The 20,577-nt window shown below is 41.6% G+C and overlaps 1 protein-coding gene across 1 annotated transcript; it reads left to right on the plus strand.

Moving 5' to 3' along the window:
* Nucleotides 1-3,575: 3,575 nt before the first annotated feature.
* On the plus strand, nucleotides 3,576-15,529 carry LOC123442036 (chromodomain-helicase-DNA-binding protein 3-like). Its single transcript, XM_045118158.1, has 24 exons — nucleotides 3,576-3,690; nucleotides 4,110-4,214; nucleotides 4,321-4,437; nucleotides 5,286-5,405; nucleotides 6,411-6,527; nucleotides 6,615-6,734; nucleotides 6,898-7,002; nucleotides 7,469-7,545; nucleotides 7,620-7,677; nucleotides 8,020-8,093; nucleotides 8,179-8,460; nucleotides 8,648-8,712; nucleotides 9,065-9,471; nucleotides 9,955-10,079; nucleotides 10,255-10,447; nucleotides 10,554-10,642; nucleotides 11,534-11,703; nucleotides 11,794-11,948; nucleotides 13,428-13,486; nucleotides 13,759-13,854; nucleotides 13,976-14,088; nucleotides 14,259-14,379; nucleotides 14,467-14,494; nucleotides 14,573-15,529. The coding sequence occupies exons 1-24, from the start codon at nucleotides 3,576-3,578 to the stop codon at nucleotides 15,217-15,219; spliced, it is 3,558 nt and encodes a 1,185-aa protein (XP_044974093.1). The 3' UTR covers nucleotides 15,220-15,529.
* Nucleotides 15,530-20,577: the final 5,048 nt, after the last annotated feature.

Here is a 20,577-nt window from a genome sequence, read left to right on the forward strand (position 1 = left end):
TCCAGATCCATGCCGCGAGACATGGTCGAGCAAGATGGGATTTGCCCTTCCGATCGGGAGAGGTATACCCTCGGACCCTCGGGTGCTCCGACCTGGATAAGCATGTCCATGCGATAAGATTATGAGATAACCTGAAGTGTTGGTCTGATTCACCAGAACGAGAAAGAGGTCGTGCATCAACAAGGATGACCATGTCGCCTTGAGCACGACAATGTATATCGTGTGACGAAGGGAACAGAAGTATGAAGTATCTGTTCGCCTAACCATTTTCATCGGACACTTGGAGTCGGCATGCCTTGCTAGAGGCCTCTACCAACTAGCCGAGTCGGATGTGGTCTGACTCGCGACCAAGTGAACGAGAACCTAAAGGGTCGCGCACTTAAGGGAAGGATCACATGGGCTTTAGAGTCTGTGCGAGGCCCAAGAATTGAGCCCGCGCCGGACGCCTATATATAGTTGAGGTGCGCCACACTTATTCAGTTGATCTCTTCGGCGCCGTCATTGGGGATTTGCATGTGTTGCAACTAGCCATCTCCACTCGTCGCCGCCGACCGTGTGATTCAGACCTAGCAGTCCGCCGCATGGTGTTCCTCCTACACGCGCGAATACTGTTAGAGGCGGTGCACCTGCGCTGCTCCGGCGAACCTGTACGTGGGATCCGATGACCGACTGTTCGAGGGAGATCGGATGAGGAGGAGACGGACCACGCGAACGCACTGCCACATCTACTTCCGCTGCACGACACCGCACGTCTAGTGGTAACAATCCGCGATCCATCTCCGTAGCATGTTCTTGGTTGTTCTTCGCGTAGGAAATTTTAAATTTTGCATGCGATGCTCCTACAGTAGAACGCAACACAACCAAATATGGGAGGTCGCTTAGAGGGGAGATATGAATCTCAGCAGAGGAGAACGATCAATGAAGAAGATGATGGATCCAAAGGCCATCGAAGGCAGGGCAAACTAGCGTCGACGCCAAGCCGCTGACCGGAGGAGGCAAAACACCAATAGCCTTGAAGTAGCTTCTTGGGGAGGATGAAAGAGAGATTCATCCCCATAAAAAACTAAAATAAGTTGTGAGCCACCTTCCTTCTTTGTTTGATCAACCATGAACACTTCAGGCAGTGTCTCAATGGGGGAGAAACGGGTGTGGCGTAGTCGTAGTTCTAGAGATTTGACAAAGAGGAGTCAAAGAGTGAGATCTGGAGATTGAATATCCCTACAGTGATATCATCGAGTAGTTAGCACACGTGATGGCGAAATGGGAAAAGTTGATGCCGTCACCGACAGTAAAACCACATGGCAATGGTCTCCGTGGAGGCAAAGGGGAGAGAACGCCGAGAGGAAGACGTGAGGTGAGAAGAATGCCCACCGCATCACAGCGATGTGATGTGAGATGTTTTTCATGTGTGGGCATAAACAGTTTTTTTGTGTGAATATAAGCAGGTTTTATATGGAAATTGTTTTTGGAGGCCGAGCTTATGAAGGCCTCCAAAAGCAAATTTCAAATTTCATGAACAATTCGTATTTTAACAATTCAAAAAATTCTGAAAAAATACATAGATAGATGAAAATAGAATACATAAGTGTGTAACTTTTTAGAACGAAATACTTTGAAACGATGGCTGTGCAAAAAAAATAAAAACATCTAAAACGTTTTAACATATGTTACTATTCATTATTTTAGACCATGAATTTTTTTTTGTACAGCTCGCGTTTTAAATTATTTTGACCTGAAATTTTGCGCACACACGGATCGAACCCTTATTCAGTTGTATATTTATTTAATTATTTTTGAAATTATTATTTTTTGATTTTTTTTTTTCAAAAATTTCAACCTCACGAAGGCCGAGCTCCAAACCGTCGGTTTTATATCAATTTTCTTTTATCTACAATCATAACACATGTCGAGTTAGAGTTACTAGTAGAGAAAGAGACATGGTGCTCTCCGTTACTTCACCTAACAAGATTAATTTATCAAAGTTTTAAATACTCCACAAAAGATCTCATCTCCCCTACGTAACACTATTAACAATCTCCACGGAGTAAAAAACATGTGAGAGCATCTCCAACAGGCGCGGCGCGACTAAAAAACAACTTTACCGCGCGCTGGTCGCCTGGTTTTGCGCGTCGCGCAGCGCTGGCTCCAACAGCCGCGCTATAATGCAGCGCGCGCGCCGCCGCTCCAGCAGTGCCCCAAAAATGCAACGCGCATATTTTTTTTTTAATAAATAGATTGCATTTAAAAATAAAAAAGATACAAAGTTATTTTAAATAGATAGCAACTAGATAGGTAGTTCGAAAACATAGATAGATAGTTCGGTGCTAGATAGTTCGATAAAAAAAAAATACTAATCCTAGTCGCTCCAGTCAATAGTTCGGTGTCGTCGGAGGTTGACAGCCAAATGTCAAACCATCGTTCATCTTCTTTAGTGAAGAAGGAACTCCCGTCTGCATTGACGAGGTCGGCCTGCGCACACGCCAAAGCCTTCCGACGACGTCTATCCAACCGCTCCTCGCGGCGCCGGCGCGTGTCCTCCTCGCGACGCCGTTCCAGTACTCCTGCTCGTAGGCGACGTCTTCCGGGTGGCGCCGGCGCCACTCCGCCATGACCCGCTCGTCCTCCTGGGCGACGAGGAGGCGGCGCTGCATCGCAGTGTGCTCCGCACGGTCTTGTGCGGAGTTAAGACGAGGCGGCGGGGCCAGGTCTAATGCCTGCTGGAGCGTGCGGATGTCGGGGAAGTTCATCTGCAGTCGCGGCCTGCCTAGGCGCCACGCCGCCGCGTCGAACGCGCGGGCGGCCTCGTGCGCCGTGTCGTACGTGACGAGGCTCAGCCGGAGATCGCCGGAGCGTATCTCGGCGTAGAACCCGCCGTTGGGGCGCTGACGAACGCCGCGGTAGCCCGACGCAGACCGGCGGCGCGGCGGCATGGTGGCTCGTCGGCGGCGGCGGCGGCGCGAGAGGCAGGGAGAACGCGGCGGCGGCGCGAGTGGCAGAGGAAGAGAAGAGAGAACGCGGCGCGAGAGGCAGGGCAGCGCGCTGCCTTTTATGGCGCGCGCGGGACGCGGCGCCGCAAAAATGGCGCGCGGGCTGCCGCCTTTTTGCGCGCGCTAGCGGTTCCCCCGCGCGCGGTTTTTCCGCCGCCGCTGGAGCGCACATTTTAGTCTCGCGCGCGGTAAAGATGCTCTCAGCACAAGCACATAAACAGCGCCTACCAAACCCACCCGCCCGCAGGCCGCAGAAAATCGCCCGCCCGCACGTCGCCCGCGCCGCCTCTACTTCCCGCCCATGAACCACCTCCATAGACCAGTCCCACAGCAAACCACAGCCAACCCACACTGTTGGACCCACACGCCGTCCCCCTAAGCTCAAAGACCAGCCCCACCCAACGAAACAGCGCCATGGAACTTCCCGCCAGTGCTCTACCCAACCCGCGCGCGAGCTACTAAAAACCCACGCCTCCTCCCCATTCGCAGCCCATCCCAGTCACTCCTAGCTGCCGTCGCTTCGAAGCCGGGAAGAAAACCCTAGGCCCCCACGCCGGCGCGGCCGCGAACCCCGGCCGATCGGCGCCGATGAGAGGCGGGAGTCGCCGGAGGGGGAGAGAGCGGCTGGGAGGCGCCGCCGCCGCACGGCCGCCGCGGGACGACCGCCCCGCCGACGTCGTCCAGGTCATCGAGCTCAGCGACGGTGAGTGACACGGCCCCCCTGTGCGTGGTCTCTTGCTTTTTTTACTTATTTCTCTTGCATTTCGGTTTGGATTGGGCGTCTGCGCGATTTTAGCTCGAGGTTTCGCCGGATTCACGTCGCTGTAGGTTGTTGGTCGGAACTTTAGGCGAGTTCTCGGGGTACTCGTTCGGTTGGGGTTGGAAATGACCTGCATTTCCCATGTGCGCGCACCGATCGATTCCGTTCTCTTCAATCTTGTCCGATACGCATCGATTGGTATTTCTACCGACCCGAAACAAATTGTCCCCCAATCTTGTGAGCTGGATTTTTTTTTTCGTGGCTAACATCGTTTGCTTCGGTCTGTTGCTGTGTCGATCACTGTGTCGGATGCGAAATTCCGTTCGGATTAACACCTTATTTTTTGCAATTTTATTTCGCAGATGATGTGAAGTCAGCAACTCAGACAAAACCACCGAAAGGAGAAGTCATGGAAGGATGCGTGGCAGAGGATTTCAAGGCCCTCCCATGCGATTCCACCAAGGAAGGTTTGATTAGACGTTCATATTTCTCAGTTCACACGATCGTCGCCTCAGGCGTTAGATGCATTAACCAACTCACTGTTTGTGTTTACAACCTATGACTGCTTGATAGTTTCCACAAAGAACCTGAGGCGTCTTAGCAAGCGAACAGCTGCTAGTGGTGCTGCAACTTCTGCGTTGCACGAGGATGAGGTAAAGGTTGCTGATGTCATGCTGAGCAATGATGAAGGTATGTGTGTTGGGAGGAACACTGGTATTGAGTTTTTTGCGTTGCTTATTTTGTTAAGTGGTTCGTTGAGGTGTTGGTTTGGGAGTTTTAAGTAAGGTATAAAGAGACACGTGAGGTGGAGATACTCCTAACGTGAGATCTTTCTCAGCAAGTAATTTTGTCTCTTAATGTTTAAGTTTATTACTCCCTTTGTACCTAAATATAAGTCTTTTTAGAAGTTTCATTGGAGACTACATATGAATGTATATAGACACATTTTCGAGTGTAGATTCTTTTATTTTGCTCCGTATGTAGTCCCTAATGGAATCTCTAAAAAGACTTGTATTTAGAAGCGGAGGGAGTACTTTTTATTTTTTATTGCTCATTGATTCGTCAACAAGACATAATAAGTATTACTACTAGTCAAGAAAAAAGTGGGCTCTAAGATTTTGAGGGAGCCTGTACAACAACTCTGCTTGTACATGCCCAAATATGTGTTTGGATCTCATTCATATGTTTGCATTTCTTTTTGCAAGTGATGTATTTGATTCACTGATGTCTAAAGTCTGCCCAACTATGGTACAATTATGTGCCTATGTACAAAAATACACACATAAATGGAGTCCAATTTGGTATGCAACTGTAGCAATTCTTATCCACATTTGATTATTCTGCACCGTTACAATCTGTAACCCACCAAAATCTGCTGCTGAGTTCTTCTTTTTCCTATTAATTTGGGTCTATCTACCCTCTTGAAGTGACTGTAAACTTCTTTAATTTAGTTTAATAAGATAATTAGCATAGTTACACAAAGTTAGAGATCGTTTTGGAATTTTGACTCACAATATTTGTTTGAATTATTTTTGCAGTAGGTGGGCAAATGTTGCCTCCACGTAGAAGCTCCAAACGCCTATGCAGACAGCAAATTCGAAAGCAAGACTCGGTTGGGAGGGAGAGCGAGGACGATGTATTTGCAGACAGCGAGAATGGTAAGAGAGTGAGCTAGTTACTGTTTTGAAACTTACTTCCTCCATTCCTAAATATAAGTCCTTCTAGAGATTCAAATAGGAACTACATACTGATGTATATAGACATATATTAGATTATGGATTCACTCATTTTACTCTGTATGTAGTCTATACCAGCGTTTTGGTTACTGAATGAAATTTTGCGATCTCGCACAGTTACCACGTTTACTGACCCCCCTTGAGAAACACTCTTACCGAGCAAAAAATCTTGAATATTTTGAGTTTGAACGCTCAATGTATACTAATATAGAGGCGATCCATTATGCTATAACAGAACTGGTCGTGGCCTAGTGGCAAAGCCATCCTTTCTCAACAGAGGGTCGCGGTTTCAAGTCTGATATCATGCATTTTTATTTCTTTTTGAGATGCAAAAGTAAAAAATGCTGCCAAATTGTTGGAGCAGCCAGGGGTTGAACTTGCGACATTTGAGCAAGGGAAAGCTCCAGTTGCACAGCCACTAGGCCAAGGCAGGGTTCGTGATATTAAAGAGTTAAACAGCTATCTATATCGGCTTCAAAAATTTTGATTTCAAAATTTGATTTTAAATTTTGTCCGATTTTTATTCAGTATTTCGTGGTTACTATGGTAGCTGTAAATTCTGGTGCCCCTCGAGAAAAAAGGGCCACTCGGGATCCAAAACCATGGTCTATACTGAAATCTCTAGAAAGACTTATATTTAGTCTTGCCCCCATCCTGGGATGTCCACTAAACCCCCTGTAACAATGCTGTAATCACCTCTTAGGAGGCTGTAATCCCCCTTCTTTTCAATACAAAGAAACACAAGGATCTTTGCGTTTTCTCGAAAAAAAAAGACTTATATTTAGAAACGGAGGGAGGAGATTAGAGTGAAGTTGTACATATGCCTTCTTCTGTCAATTTTTAATGGTGTTTCACAGATATTAAAAAGTTATGGTATGTTTTACAATTTTGACTTACAATATGAGTCTGAACTTATTTTCACTGCAGGTGGGCAAATGTTGCATCCATGCAGAAGATCCAAACGTCTACAGAGAAAACTAGCTGCAAAGCAAGAATTGAGTAGCAGGGAGAGTCAGTATGATGTATTTGTGAGCAGCGAGGATGGTAAGAGTGATTTGCTTACAGATGTATGAATTAGGGTGAAAATGTTATATACCTTATGATATGTAAATTCCAAATGGTGTGTCACAGAGTCCAAAATGTTGGTTCAACAAAGGAGGCCAAACCGCTTCAGTAAGAGATTTTTATCTGAGTATTATAGTGATGAATTGACTGAAGATAAACACACATCACGGAGTAGCTCTGATTTCGGTATGCTTTAGTGTTCAATTTATTTGTGTGCTGTGCTAAATTGCCAAAACCTGATCTTAACCAACTAAAATGACCCTACAAAACGAGACAGACATATAACCATTCTTCTGATATAACTTTCAGCAGTACCATGTGCAAATAATTTAAAGCTTGCACTGTGCAGATTATGATCACTTTCCCAATCAACGAAGATCAAAGCGTCTTCGGCATAGAACACGAACTAGATATGATGCATACGACGACGATTCTGATAGTGACAGTGTGGATAGTAAGTGGGCACCCTTTGAGATGAATATTTTTATTTACATCTTGTGCACCATGTGTTTTGCTTCATATGCATTTTTCTGGAGTAAATTGAGCTGCCTTTTGGAAGCAATTTTCTTTTCTTTGAAAATTAATGAAGTTGGATAACCAAGGATTCATTTAAGATGATATGACCGAGGACCATGTTTGCTGATTGTCTTTGCTCATTGTATAGTAAATTTCATGAATTGTTTTTGTACTGGGTCGAACTTGCAACCTTCACTTAAGCTTCCATATCATTTGATTAGTTGCCTCCTTAATTAGACTAAATTTTTATGAACAACCCACAGAGGGTTAAGAAATAGATCTTCTAAGCCCCAGTGCAGTGAGTTATATTTATTCTGTGCCAACTGGATGATCATGTGCCTTACAATTTTCTCTCGAACATTATGTGCTACCCGTGTTAAAGTTAACTTTTGAAATCACCTCAGATCATACGAAGGCAATTCCATGCAGAAGAATGTCAAAGCGTCTACAAGAGAAACTGAAGGCTGATAATGTTTCAGATGTAAATTCATAACAAAAATAGTCCATTAACTCCTGTTATTCATCAAGTGCTAAATGTTTTCTGTTCATTTGTAGGAGAACTGCACCGAAGCTTCTTCGTATATGTTGTCAGTGTCTTCATCCACAGGATCAGGTAAATAGCTAACTGATTTGTTGAGAACCGCCAGTTTTATCGCCCTCGTGGTGAAGGGTTTACAGTGCCAGTGTTATGCACAGTTGGTACTTGACAACCAACTCATCACAGAAATATCTTAATTGTTACTATATGTATCTGTGTATATGCGTGTACCATTCATGAATTAATGTTTTTGAGGTACAGGATATTGCAGCTATACTTCCTTGATTATGCTTGTTGTAGCTTTGCTGTTGTGAAAGTGTGCAGACTCATGTTCACACAGCCTTTTAATGACCTGCCGGGTACACGTGTCTTGTTGCAAGGTTGATATTCTAACATGAACTTTCTGTTTTATATCAGACGATGAGCTATTGCGTAGTACTGCAAAACCTTGCAAAAACACTTGTAGTGGACCTATTTGCTCAATATGTAAGGTGTGTTATTTTTGTAAGGTTTGTTGAGCTGGTTATTTTCCATTGTCTTATATCCATCAATCTTATTTGATTTATTTGTGCACAGAGTGGCGCTGGCAACTGTCTTCTGGTCCAGTGCCAGAATTCAAGCTGTTCTCATAGCTTCCACACCTTCTGTCTTAGTCCTCCGATGCAAGATACTAGAGGCATATTGGAATGTCCTCTGTGCAAATTTGACCAAGCATCCTTGGCTAAGGGGATGGAAGTGTATGCCTCAAAAAAGATACAAAGGCTTGTAGGTTGCAGACGGGTGATTCTTCAGGAGTCAGATTTCCAGTATCAAATCCTCGTGAAGTGGCAATTACTTTCTCATCATCATGACTGCTGGGTGTGTTTTCCTCCTTGCTACACTGTTTTTATCGTACCTGCCTCAGCATTGCATTTGCCTCCTAGCATTGCTATAAGCTACCTAGATTTTTCCTTTGTTAGAATGGTGTTCTGTTATGCGTTGTCATTATAATCGATGTTAGACTTTTAATTATTTTACTGAGACATTTGAATTTTACATCCTCTAGGTTCCACTTGATTGGCTTCTTGTTTTTGACCGTCTACGGGCACAAAGCTACATAAGGAAGAATGCGTAAGCCCTCTGCTTTTTAATGTGTAATGGCTAGTGTCATTTTGTTGTCACATCTGAACCAGTCCTTTTAATGCCAATTATCTATGTTAGTCCATGTAGGCAAAGTTTTCTGTATTGTTGAGATACAGTCAAACAGGTTCTCTTTATAGATGCAGTTTCAGTATGCAATCTACTGATCTGCTTGCTTCTTCTCGTTACTCCTTAAGATTTGAATGTCATTTGCATATACATTATGAAAAATGTGCTATAATGAACTTACACCCTCCATTTGTTTTTAATTTATGCCATGTGTTCTTAATTGGTAACACTTCTTTTGATTGCTCTTATGATTGTACAAACTTATTGTTGGCAGCTTTCTTAAAGAGGTGTACACGGACGATCAAAGGAAACCTGAATGGTTTGAAGTAGATCGTGCCATTGCATGCCGTCGGAAGTTTGATCTTGGTTTATGTGACGTCTTAGCTAGTTCCGAGGATAATGAAGACTTTGAGGGATATGAGTTCCTTGTGAAATGGAAAGGCCTTGATTATTGTGATGCTACATGGGAGCCCTATTCCACTGAAGGCGTGCAGTCAGCTGTTTCTATGCTTGTCAGAAGGCATCAAAATACTTTACGAAGAGTTGATTGTGTCAGCCCAATGGACATCGAAGGGATGGCATCAGAAAATGCACACAATGATGCACTATATGATTATCAGCTTCAAGGGTTAAAATGGATGTTCGATAATTTTAAATCTAGGAGGAGCGTTATTCTTGCTGGTATGTTCGTTAACACTAAAGCCGCAATGTATCATAGCATTGCTAGTATTCTGAATTTTTCTACAGTTCTCCCCTACAATATAATTGTTGTCATTGTGATGGATTTTCCCCTCTACTTAATGCAAAAGAGCACCTGCTAGGTTCGTCAAGAAATGAAAAAACCCACAACACATGCACTTATATCAGTACATCACCCAAGCATCATCTCCTTACAATTTTTTCGAGATAACGAAAATCCTTGCATCTCAGTGCATGATATAGAGAATATTTATGTCCGTTGTTTGTTCTTCACAAATTTATGCAATGCAATCTGATAAATTTTATTCCTTGAAGGTTTGAAAAGTTACTTTTAAAATGATGTAGGGTATTACTTTTGAATTACCCAATTCATATGTCTTTGTTATCTATATGCTTGATTTTTTCTCCTTTTATATTGTAATGATACAATAATGGGAGTTCCTCTATTTCATTTTCCATTGCCAGATGAAATGGGTCTTGGCAAAACTGTCCAAGTTGTCAGCTTTCTCAGCCACATAATCAAGGGAAGTTTCACCACATCTCCTGCGTTGGTTCTTGCTCCAAAGAGCATCCTACTGCAATGGAAGAAGGTATGTATAACCTTTCATGATCTTATGCCATAGTACCATAAACCTTTCTAATAAAGGAGCTTAATCCATTGCCCTTAATTCTTGCCCTCGTTATCAAAATCTTCATGCTGTATCAAAATTATATATTATGTTAGCTGGACAGTCTGTAATTTTGGATGCATTTTCTGTGTATTAGGAATTTGATCGCTGGGCACACGATCTTAATATTGTTGTTTACCAAGGAGATAAGGACTCCAGAAAGTGCATTCAAGCTCATGAAATGTACTCTTCCAAAGGGAAGATCCTATTTGATGCTCTAGTGACAAGTTATGAAATTGTCCAAATTAATAAAGCAGTTCTACAAAAAATTAAGTGGTCAACAATTGTCAGTAAGTTTTTTTAGCTGTATCAAGGTTATCTAGTCTTATTCTGTATCTGTTATTAGCCTGCATGTTAACACTTTTGCTGTTGTGCATCACCTCCCTTTCGCTTCAGTTGATGAGGCTCACAGATTGAAGAAGCTTGATTGCAATCTCACATCCTGTCTAAAAAAATATAGCTCAGAATTCCGGTTGCTACTTACAGTAAGTCTTCTATACCATCTACTTCCTTTTTTGAGAAACATCTAGCGTCCTTTACAACTCGATATTATTGGTAAGCCCACCAGCCCAAGACTGGGATGCTTCCTGCCCAGTAGTTGGTAATGGTAATGGTTCAAGTAGATTTTGTGGCAACCAAGAGCTGGTCTGATCCCGGGCAATCCATCTGTTTCCTGCAAGTATACTATTGGAAACCCTGTTTAACTCAATTGTTGAAATTTATACTTTAGCTGTGATATATATCGTGTGCCATAAGGGCCCCACTCATATATTCTGGTATCATCGACTTGGATGCGGTCATACCAGCTTGGCATCGATTTCCTTGTTTTAAGAAAGAGCTGCAAAGTTTTTTTATCAGAAAGAGGTCTACATACTTTGGGGGAGTGACACCATTTGCCCCACTAATAGGCCGGGGCGATGCCTCCTTTTTGAAAAAAATTTGCCCCACTAATTTTGTAGGAGAAATATTTCAACACCACAGTTCCCATAGGCATAGCATTTCAGAATAGTAATCTTAAATTTACTCCCCAATCCCTATGATTCCACAGACGAAATAAATGTTATTTGAGATATTGCAGGCTTGCAGCTGTCTTGCACTGCCACCAACATAATGTCTGCTGCATGCCACCATGGTAATCTAATTGGATTGCATGAGGCCGTTCACCACTAGTCTTCTTAAAGCAATGCCAGTCCTGAATAATCAATATACCATTTTCGTGCTGAAAAAAACCTAATCGTGCTAGATGTTCTATGGAAGTGGCATACTGTCTGTTAATTAGCAATATAGCATATAGTTCTCATTGAAGTGCATTTTAATTGCCCTTGTCTGGAATGATCTAATCATGTGCTTTGACCTTTTTCCTCTTCACCTAACAGGGAACACCGTTGCAAAATAACATCTTGGAATTGTTTTCGTTGCTTCACTATATTGATCCAGATGAGTTCTCTGACCCAAAGGCTGATGCATTGTTCTCACCAATTGAATCTGAACTGGATTTGACAATTGATGAAAAAATTGCTCGCATTCATGATATTTTAAAGCCTAGGTATTTTTTCTGTTTAATGATTAAAGTTATTTAGTTTTTTATTTGATAACTTTGCTGTGGCTCTTAGTTCTTTCATGTTTGATTTGCTAGGATGTTGAGGAGAATGAAATCTGATGTGCTAAAAGATTCTATGCCAACAAAGAAGTGGGTAGAAGTTCCGTGTGCGCTTACAGATTCTCAGAGAGATCTTTACATTAATATTCTAGAGAAGAACTACTCAAAGTTGAACAGTGCTATTCAGTATGGTCAGTTGAAGACTCTTTCACTTTCATTTATCATTGGTGTATACACTTTACCACTTTGTATTAATCTGCATCAAATTATCTTGATAAAGCTGGTTTGTGCTAATGTTTTTCTTGACCATACATCTAAATGTGTGCCACTTTGTATTAGAAGAACACGTGGTAAAGGCGCATAGTAAAATGCCACTAGTATGTCAGCGACCAACAACCAAAAGAAAACTTATAGCAACAAAAGCAGTGCTACAGGAAAGCAAAAACTAGGCTACAGAAAAGCAAAACCAGGCTAGTCAGTTCTGCATGTCTAGCATGCAACAGTCACTTCCTGAGATCCCTAGGGCCATTGAGCCATCATAAGTTTGTCTCGTTGAGGATTGTCTATCAACAACTTGTAGTTCAGTCTCCACCCATAACATACACAGGCGCTGCAAACTTGCAATGCCTCCAGATAGCTGGTTCGTGCTAACATAATGGCATTATGCATATGAAGAATGATATCTGACCAATTCTTTTTATAATATGTAGAGTTTTGGCTTGACTGCAACTTCTTTAGGCCTTAAATTTATCATGGTCTTCTAGTGCTTCGTGCTTTTACCACAAGTCCCTCAACTGCAACAGTACTAGAAAAACGGGGTCATCCCAAAAAAATCTTCAAATTAGCTCATGATGTGTAGCTCACCAACTATACTTGGATTTATCTATGCCTAAACTTAAATGGGGTCTGCTACGCGTCAGCCGGCGGATTTCTTTAAAATATCCGTCAGCCCGCGAGCCGTTAGATATGTCGCATCGAGCGACAGAAGTTCTCCACTTTTGCAACTTAGGCGGAGTTGCAGTTTTTCTGCAACTACGGTCTTGTTGCAGATTTTTCTTGCAACAAAGATTTTATTGTAATTTTTTTTGCAACTGAAGTTTCGTTGAAGATTTTTTTTTACAATTGAGATTATGTTGCAGAAGGGTTGCATCCTTGTACTATCGTATTTTAAGGAATCACATCCTGCAACAGAGCCGTTGTTACGATAAAAAATTGCAACAACATGCTAGTTGCAAAAACTCCTAATGATGATCATGAGACATGTGGAGTGTAAAAAGGAGGGCGGATGCCAGCTTGCGATCCGCCGGATGATTTATAACATTTCCCAACTTAAATGGCACGTGCACTTGCAGTAAGCTTCGATCTTGGATTTTCTGATCAGCAACTTACAATGGCAAAGGGCAAACATCAAGGCACTCACTGAGAGTATTATTGACTTGAGGAACTTGCTTGCTGTAATACCTGTATTATATCATTCTCATGGAAAATCTCTGTGGTGGGAACCAAGTTATCTAACTTCATACAATGTTCTTATAATTGGGCTTATGTACTTGCGCTAGCCAGGTACTCCCTCTGTAAAGAAATATAAGAGAATTTAGGTCTCTTATATTTCTTTACGGAGGGAGTAATATTTACAGTGGGGCTGACAGATCTTGTGTTCACCTTTTCAGGTAGGAAGCTTTCTCTGAACAACGTACTTATGGAGCTGAGAAAATGCTGCAATCATCCGGTAATTTTGCTTCCATTTAGTTGTTGAACTTGGATACATCTCTTTCACTTGAACTAAACCTCTTTCTTGTTGTATACTTATGGAATTGTATGCTTCTGGATACTTCATGTTAACAAACATTTTGACAAAGATTTGTTTGAGGTGGTGACATAACATATCTACTGCAGTGTGTCTTGTGCATTTGAATTCTACATTCTGTAGTATGTTTTCACGCGAACCAATAGATTTTAATTTTACGCCTCACTTATGTTAATTTGTTTCTCCTTCTCCAGTATCTATTTCCAGGATTGGAAGTTAAACAACACGAAGGAGAAGATGTTTTCCAGTCACTTGTTTCTGCATCAGGGAAACTTCAACTCTTACACAAGGTACCTTGACCTATTACTGCATCCTATCTAGGTGTTGCTTGACTATTTGTTCTGCAAGTTATGTTCTTTTTCTGTCCCAGTTCATCGTTGGTTGTAATAATTGGCAATTGTTGATCTACAGTTGCTCCCAAAATTGAAAGAAAAAGGGAACCGTGTATTGATTTTCTCCCAGATGACGAAGATGCTTGATATTCTTGAGGACTTCCTTTCTTTCATGGGATACAAATATGCACGGTATGGTTCATTAATCAGACATGCATTTGCCGTGGAATCTTCTGATCGATAGATGATTCAGTTTATCCTATCTTACAGTGATGCTCAATATAGTTTCTTCACCCATTCCAGATTGCTACTCACATTCCTTCTCTTTCTTCTTTTCACTTAATATCTGTGTTGGTGCGCAGCATTGATGGACAGACAGCACTCTCCGCGAGGCAGGAGAGCATTAAAGAATACAACAATACTGAAAGTGAGACATTTATTTTCTTGATGTCAACTCGTGCTGGTGGTCTAGGTATTGATCTGGTATAAATTCTAATTCTCACAACCTCGTCAGTTTGTATTCCTTTCACTTTAGTGCAACTGGACTAACATTCTAAACTATTATGGCAGCCTGGTGCTAATAGAGTAATTATATATGGTGAGTAATTATATATGGTGAGTATCTTCTTCATTCGCCTTAAATCCTCTGGCACTGATTTTGCTTACCTGTGTTCAGATCCGGACTTCAACCCATTTATGGACTTGCAAGCACAGTCCAGGGCTCACCGGATTGGTCAGACCCGACCGGTGGTTGTTTACCAGCTTATTACAAAATGTTCTGTTGAAGAGAAGATACTGCAAAAGTCTAAACAGAAGTTGGCCATTGAAAATATGTTGATGAACTCTTCCAACTCCAAGAAGCCTAGCGTGGATGAGCTGCAGTCCATTCTACTACATGGAGCAAAGACAATTGTGGACAAAAAGAAGATCAATGCTGTATCAATTCGTTATGATGACGAGGCCATTGAGAATCTCCTCAAGTTAGACCCTTCTAGTGGCGAGATGTGCACTTCAGATGACAACGGTTATCTTGGCAGCATCGTGAGCTTTGCTCATGGTGCAGAGGATGTAATACCTCCCTCACCCAATGTTGATGATCTGAAAGTTTTCAAGCCTCCCACTCCCAAGGTGGATCTTGGACGTGGGAGAAGGCAAAGGAATGTGGTGAAATATTTTGAGGAGATGGACCATGAAGACAGCGATGATATGTATGCTCCAGAGCCTTCATCGGAGTCCAGCAGCTCTTCCTCTGGTGATGAAACAGAGCAAGAAATTCCTGAAGTAGCCGTCAAGACTGAAGCAGCAACTGTTGTGAAGCTGTAAGTACCTCTTGTTCCTGGCAGCCCCTTGACTTCCTCAGACTCCGGCGGCTCTTCCTCGGATGATGAAACTTAGAGGTGAAGCCTGTAGTAGCATGTGTGAAGCCTTAAGCACCGGACAGCTGATGCAGAAACTATGGCTAGTCATTCTAGGACCTAACAATGACCTTTTTGTATAGGATTATCTGTATCTGCTAAAGTAGAATCATGTGGCTGATTTATATGCCGACATCTTTTGGGGCATTTGTCGATGGATGGTGTAAACTTATGGGCGATGACATATTTATTACCTTACTAGAAACTATGGTTGCTGATATAGCCATGTATTCCCTTCGTTCCTAAATATAAGTCTTTCTATAGATTTCACTAGATGACTACATACAAAGTAAAATGAATCAATCTATATTTTAAATATGTCTATATACTTCCTCTGTTCCTAAGTATAAGATTTTTTTTTATAGATTTCACTAAGGAACTACATATAGAACAAAATAAGTGAATCTGTACTCTATAGTATGTCTATATACATTCGTATGTAGTTCCCTAGTGAAATCTCTTAATCTACACTCTATAGTATGTCTATATACATCCGTATATAGTTTTCTAGTGAAATCTCATAAAAGACTTATATTTAGAAATGGAGGGAGTACATCTGTATGTAGTCTCCTAATGAAACATCTAAAAAGACTTATATTTAGGAACAAAGTGAGTAAGAATCATCTGGAAGCTTTTTTGGCCGTGCGGACGGCGGTATCCGGTGGTCGTTGGCGGATGGTGGCGGTTTCTGCGGTGGCCGGTGCGCGCGATCTGACGCATCCCCTCCTCCCATGTTCGGCGTGCGGGCTAGCCTGGTCGGGCCGCGCTTTCTTGGGTCGCCGGTTCCGACAAGAGGCGCTGCTGGTGGCAGGGATCTAGTTCGGGCGAAATCCCTGGCCGGCCGCGTCGACGACGACGCCTGAGGGCGTCGTACCCCTCCTTGGAGGCGTCGGTATGGACTGATCCCCTCACTTCCCCTTCCCCTAGGTCTCCCGGGCGAAAGCCCTAACCTTGTTGGGCGGCGGCGACGCTCATGGCGTCGTTCCCTTCTTGAAGGCGCCGCTTTGGGAACCTTGGGGCTGGGTGGCGCTTGTGGGTGGTGCGGCCCTATCCTAGCATGGATCTACGTCTGCTGTTTGGATATGGACTAGCGTAGGTGGAGGTCGTCGTTTGGTGTCATGGTGGCGTCGATGGCGGAGGCACCTGCCAAGGCTGACACATCAATCTGCTCGAAGATGAACCGGTGGAAGATGGTGGCGGCGACACATGTGAGTGCGTCAGACCGGTTTGTGCCCCTGACCCGGTATGTGGCTCGGTCGGGGCCTCTGGCTTTAGATATTAGGCTTAGGTGAGAGGTCTGGGTATTTGGCTCAGTTTGCACCCCTTCATCATATGGATAGGAGTAACGGCAGATGTTGTCAAGATGGCGGATTCAGGCATATTGTTGTATTACTTTGTAAGGTCCTCGAAAATAATCAATAAAATGATCGTATGCATCTCCTAGATGCAGAGACCGGGGATCATCCTTCTTTTCTAAAGAAAATCTGAAAGCTTTTCTTTACTGGATTGTGATCAGTTACGAATGTTTCTGACCAGTATTTATCTAGTTGCATTTTCCGTGCTGGTATTTGTAGAGGTGCTGGTACTGCCTATTAATAAGTAACAACACTAGCCGCTCTTGCCATGTGGTTTGCCATAGTTGAAGGTGTTTGGCTCAAAGATTGGTTTCAGGGGATGAATGTCCCAAGTTTGATCTTTGGTTGGACCCATTAGCAACAGCACGCATGCGGTGATCCCTTTTGAAGGATTTGTCTAGGAGTAGCGTACTTTTTGTTGTTTCAACCCATGTTGCCGGTGGATTAAGGTCCATGAACCATGATCATTGGGAGATGTTGCTAGGCAGATCTGATTTGGATGGCAGGGATTTTTTTAGAGAAAAGTGTAACAACTCCCGGGTGCCGGCACTCTCTATGAACAGTAAAATTCTAAAAAATAGGAGATTAAATTTAAAAAATCTAAAACTTTATAACATCAAAGATGATCAAACTTTATAGGTTCTTGCAAGTTTTCATGTTAAAATATCATATAGAGAAAGGTGTACAAACAAGTTTTAGATTTCAGTGTTAAAATTGCTCATAACTTGAAGCACTTAAATGTTTTTCCTGTGTAGAGCTCCTCGAATGTTTTTGGCATAAAAACTTGCAAGCACCTAGAAAATTTGATCATATTTCATGTTCCAAAATTTCAGATTTTTTGATTTTTTTTAATTTGTTTTGATTTTACTGTTTAAAGAGGGTGCCTAGGCACCTGTGAGCTGAAAATTCACTCTCTTTTCTTTATTTTTTTTAAACTGATCTAAATTGGATTGATAGCTTTGTTCGATATTACTAAATAAATAATACATATGAATGTGTGTATCGATATATGCAAATGCGGAGATTATCCTCTTTTTCAAAGTAAAACACCTGGCAATTAGCTTGTGTCTTGATGCATATATAAAGAGCAAATAAAGTTTTGTACAAGCCGAGGACCGGGCTAACACCCTGATCTAACTCCACACATCAAAGGAGCAAACTCTGGGGAGTCTCCTAAGACGCACTGCCCCTGCCTTCACCCGTGATCAAGCTTTGGCATTGTTCCATTGAGTAGACTAACGATGATGAATTTAGTGTTGTTGAAGAAGATGACATTGCTATGCTTCAAAATTCATTGTCAAAGGAGGTGTCCATGCGCAATGGTAGCATGCAGGGTGAACTAGCACTAATAAAAAAGGGTCTTTCGGCCGAGGGCCGAAAGGCCATTAGTCCCGATTCAAACGAAAACCGAGACCAATGCCTGTTCACCTCATTAGTCCCGGTTCGGGGCAAAATCCAAGACTAAAGATCCAGTGACTGCCACATGGCGTGCCGCGGAGCATTAGTCCCGGTTTGTGGCAAGAACCGGGACTAAAGGATAGGCTATTAGTTTCGGTTTTAGACAAAAATCGGGACTAAAGTGTTGCCTATATAAACACTCGTCCCTTCCACCCTTTCTTGTGTTTTTTGGTTGTTGAGGTGTGCAATGCCATGCTCTTGCCACTCTAGTTCATGCACATGAGGTGTTCGATGAAATGCTCGAGCCACACTACATAAGCTTTTTTCTCTCCAAGCTCGACCTCCAAGCTCCACTTTCCTCAATATTTGTCTAGGTTTGGCCGTGCACCAACTGCACAAGTGTTTTAAAAGGTTAGCTACTTCATCCTTTCATCTGTCACTGCTAGTTTAGCTTATTTCAAATGCTTAAATTAACTTCTTAGAGTTTGCACATGTGTAGGGTGCCGTTCCGTGCCCGTCCTCACCGTTGTCGATCGCCCCGCGCCGATCTCGTCGCGAGCACCACCGTGGTGAGTCTCTTGTTCTTATCTTCTTTTTAAAAGAAAAAAAATCTTACTTATATGATTTAGATACATACTTGTATAAATTACTTACTTTCATTATTTTTTGTATTATATAGTGCGATGGTTTTGGTATCCGCCTCCGTCGGCCCTCGTCCTGTCTATGATTCGGATGTGGTATGTATTATCTTTTATAACTATTTGTTTTATTTAGTGTTTATGACAATTATGACGACCAATGTGACATATTTTTTTTTAATCTAGGAGGTATGGGAACCGGAAATTCCAACCCATATAGAAATTCTTGTCGATAAGTTAAATTTGGTTGAAAAAAAAACCAAATACTTGAAGAAAAAACGAAAATAATTGAGGATAAGAATATGGAACTTGAGTTGCATATCGCCAATGTCGTCGATGATCGCAAGATGAAGATGGATGCGATGCGGTTGAAGATGGATGCAATGCACTTGAAGATGGATGAAATGCGCTTGAAGTTTCTCGTTGGAAACCCTGATACTTCGAGAGAGATTGTTCGTTTTGTACACGAAGTGCATCCAGTTTTTGTCGAAACCCTCTCAAATTTTTAGCACATGCTATGTGGGTGAAATGATGACACCGTGCCAACTTTCAACATTTTCAGAGTTCATTTGTAGTGCTTTTCAATTTCAGGGTCAACTAGCTCAGAAAAAAGTAAATGCACAAAAAATACCAAATAAAGTCAGAAATTCTTGAAAATTTGTGATGTTCCTTTTAATGGTGCATTTTGAACACACGAAGAGTATGAAGTTCAAATAAGTTTAAAAAATGAAATCACTTTGTAACAGATGAGTTCTCGTTCGAAACCCTGATACTTCGAGAGAGATTGTCCGTTTTGTGCACGAAGTGCACCCATTTTTTGTCGTAACCCTCTCAACTTTTTAACACATGCTAGGTGGGTGAAATGATGATATCATGTCAACTTTCAACATTTTCAGAGTTCATTTGTAGTGCTTTTAAATTTCAGGGTCAACTAGCTCAAAAAAAAAGTAAATACACGAAAAATATCACATGAACTCAGAAATTGTTGAAAATTTGTGATGTGCCTTTGAATGGTGCATTTTGAACACACAAAAAGTATGTAGTTCAAATAAGTTAAAAAAAATGAAATCCCTTTGTAACAGATGAGTTCTCGTTCGAAACCCTGATACTTCGAGAGAGATTGTCCGTTTTGTACACGATACACCAGTTTTTGTCGAAACCCTCTCAACTTTTTAGCACACACTATGTGGGTGAAATGATGATACCATGCCAACTTTCAACATTTTCAGAGTTCATTTGTAGTGCTTTTTTAATTTCATGGTCAACTAGCTCAAAACAAAATAAGTAAATGCATAGAAATACCAAATAAAGTCAGAAATTGTTGAAAAATTGTTAAAATGTTTAATAGAAAACAAAAAAGAGTCAACTAACAAGAATCAACAAAAACATTAACTAAAATGAATGAATTAAAAATAATCAACTAAAATTATCAAAGTGCTTATTTGTTAAAAAGAATCAAGTAAAACATTATACAAAAAGAAACAAAAAAAATCAACTCAAAAGAATTTTCATAAAGTTTTTTGGTTAAAATCTTTAATAGAAAACTAAAATAGAAGAGAAAAAAAAAATCTTTAATAGCAAAAAATGAAAGTAAAGTTATTCAAAACATTTCAAAGAATTCAAATTTGAAAACTAAATATTTAGGTGTAAGTAGAAAAAAAATAAATAAAGCAAAGAACAAAACAAAAATAATGGAATTTTTTTTAAAAACTATATGAGAATTTCTAGAGAAAATTCAACCCAAATTCAATGAACTCACTTTGAATTTGGGTTGAATTTTGCTTTTAATTTCATATATATTTTCAATTTTTAAATTTAGAGTGCGTTTAGACCCGTAAGCGTGCTTTAGACATGAGCTCAAGACGGTTGGGGGCA

The sequence above is a fragment of the Hordeum vulgare genome, chromosome 3H (assembly GCF_904849725.1).
Source record: "Hordeum vulgare subsp. vulgare chromosome 3H, MorexV3_pseudomolecules_assembly, whole genome shotgun sequence".
Classification (NCBI taxonomy): domain Eukaryota; kingdom Viridiplantae; phylum Streptophyta; class Magnoliopsida; order Poales; family Poaceae; genus Hordeum; species Hordeum vulgare.

Coding starts and splice junctions, on each gene's coding strand:
- LOC123442036 (XM_045118158.1), top strand. CDS start 3,576: ATGAGAGGCGGGAGTCGCCGGAGGGGGAGAGAGCGGCTGGGAGGCGCC. Junction 7,003..7,468: donor TGATAGTGACAGTGTGGATA/GTAAGTGGGCAC, acceptor AAATCACCTCAG/ATCATACGAAGGCAATTCCA. Junction 7,546..7,619: donor AGGCTGATAATGTTTCAGAT/GTAAATTCATAA, acceptor GTTCATTTGTAG/GAGAACTGCACCGAAGCTTC.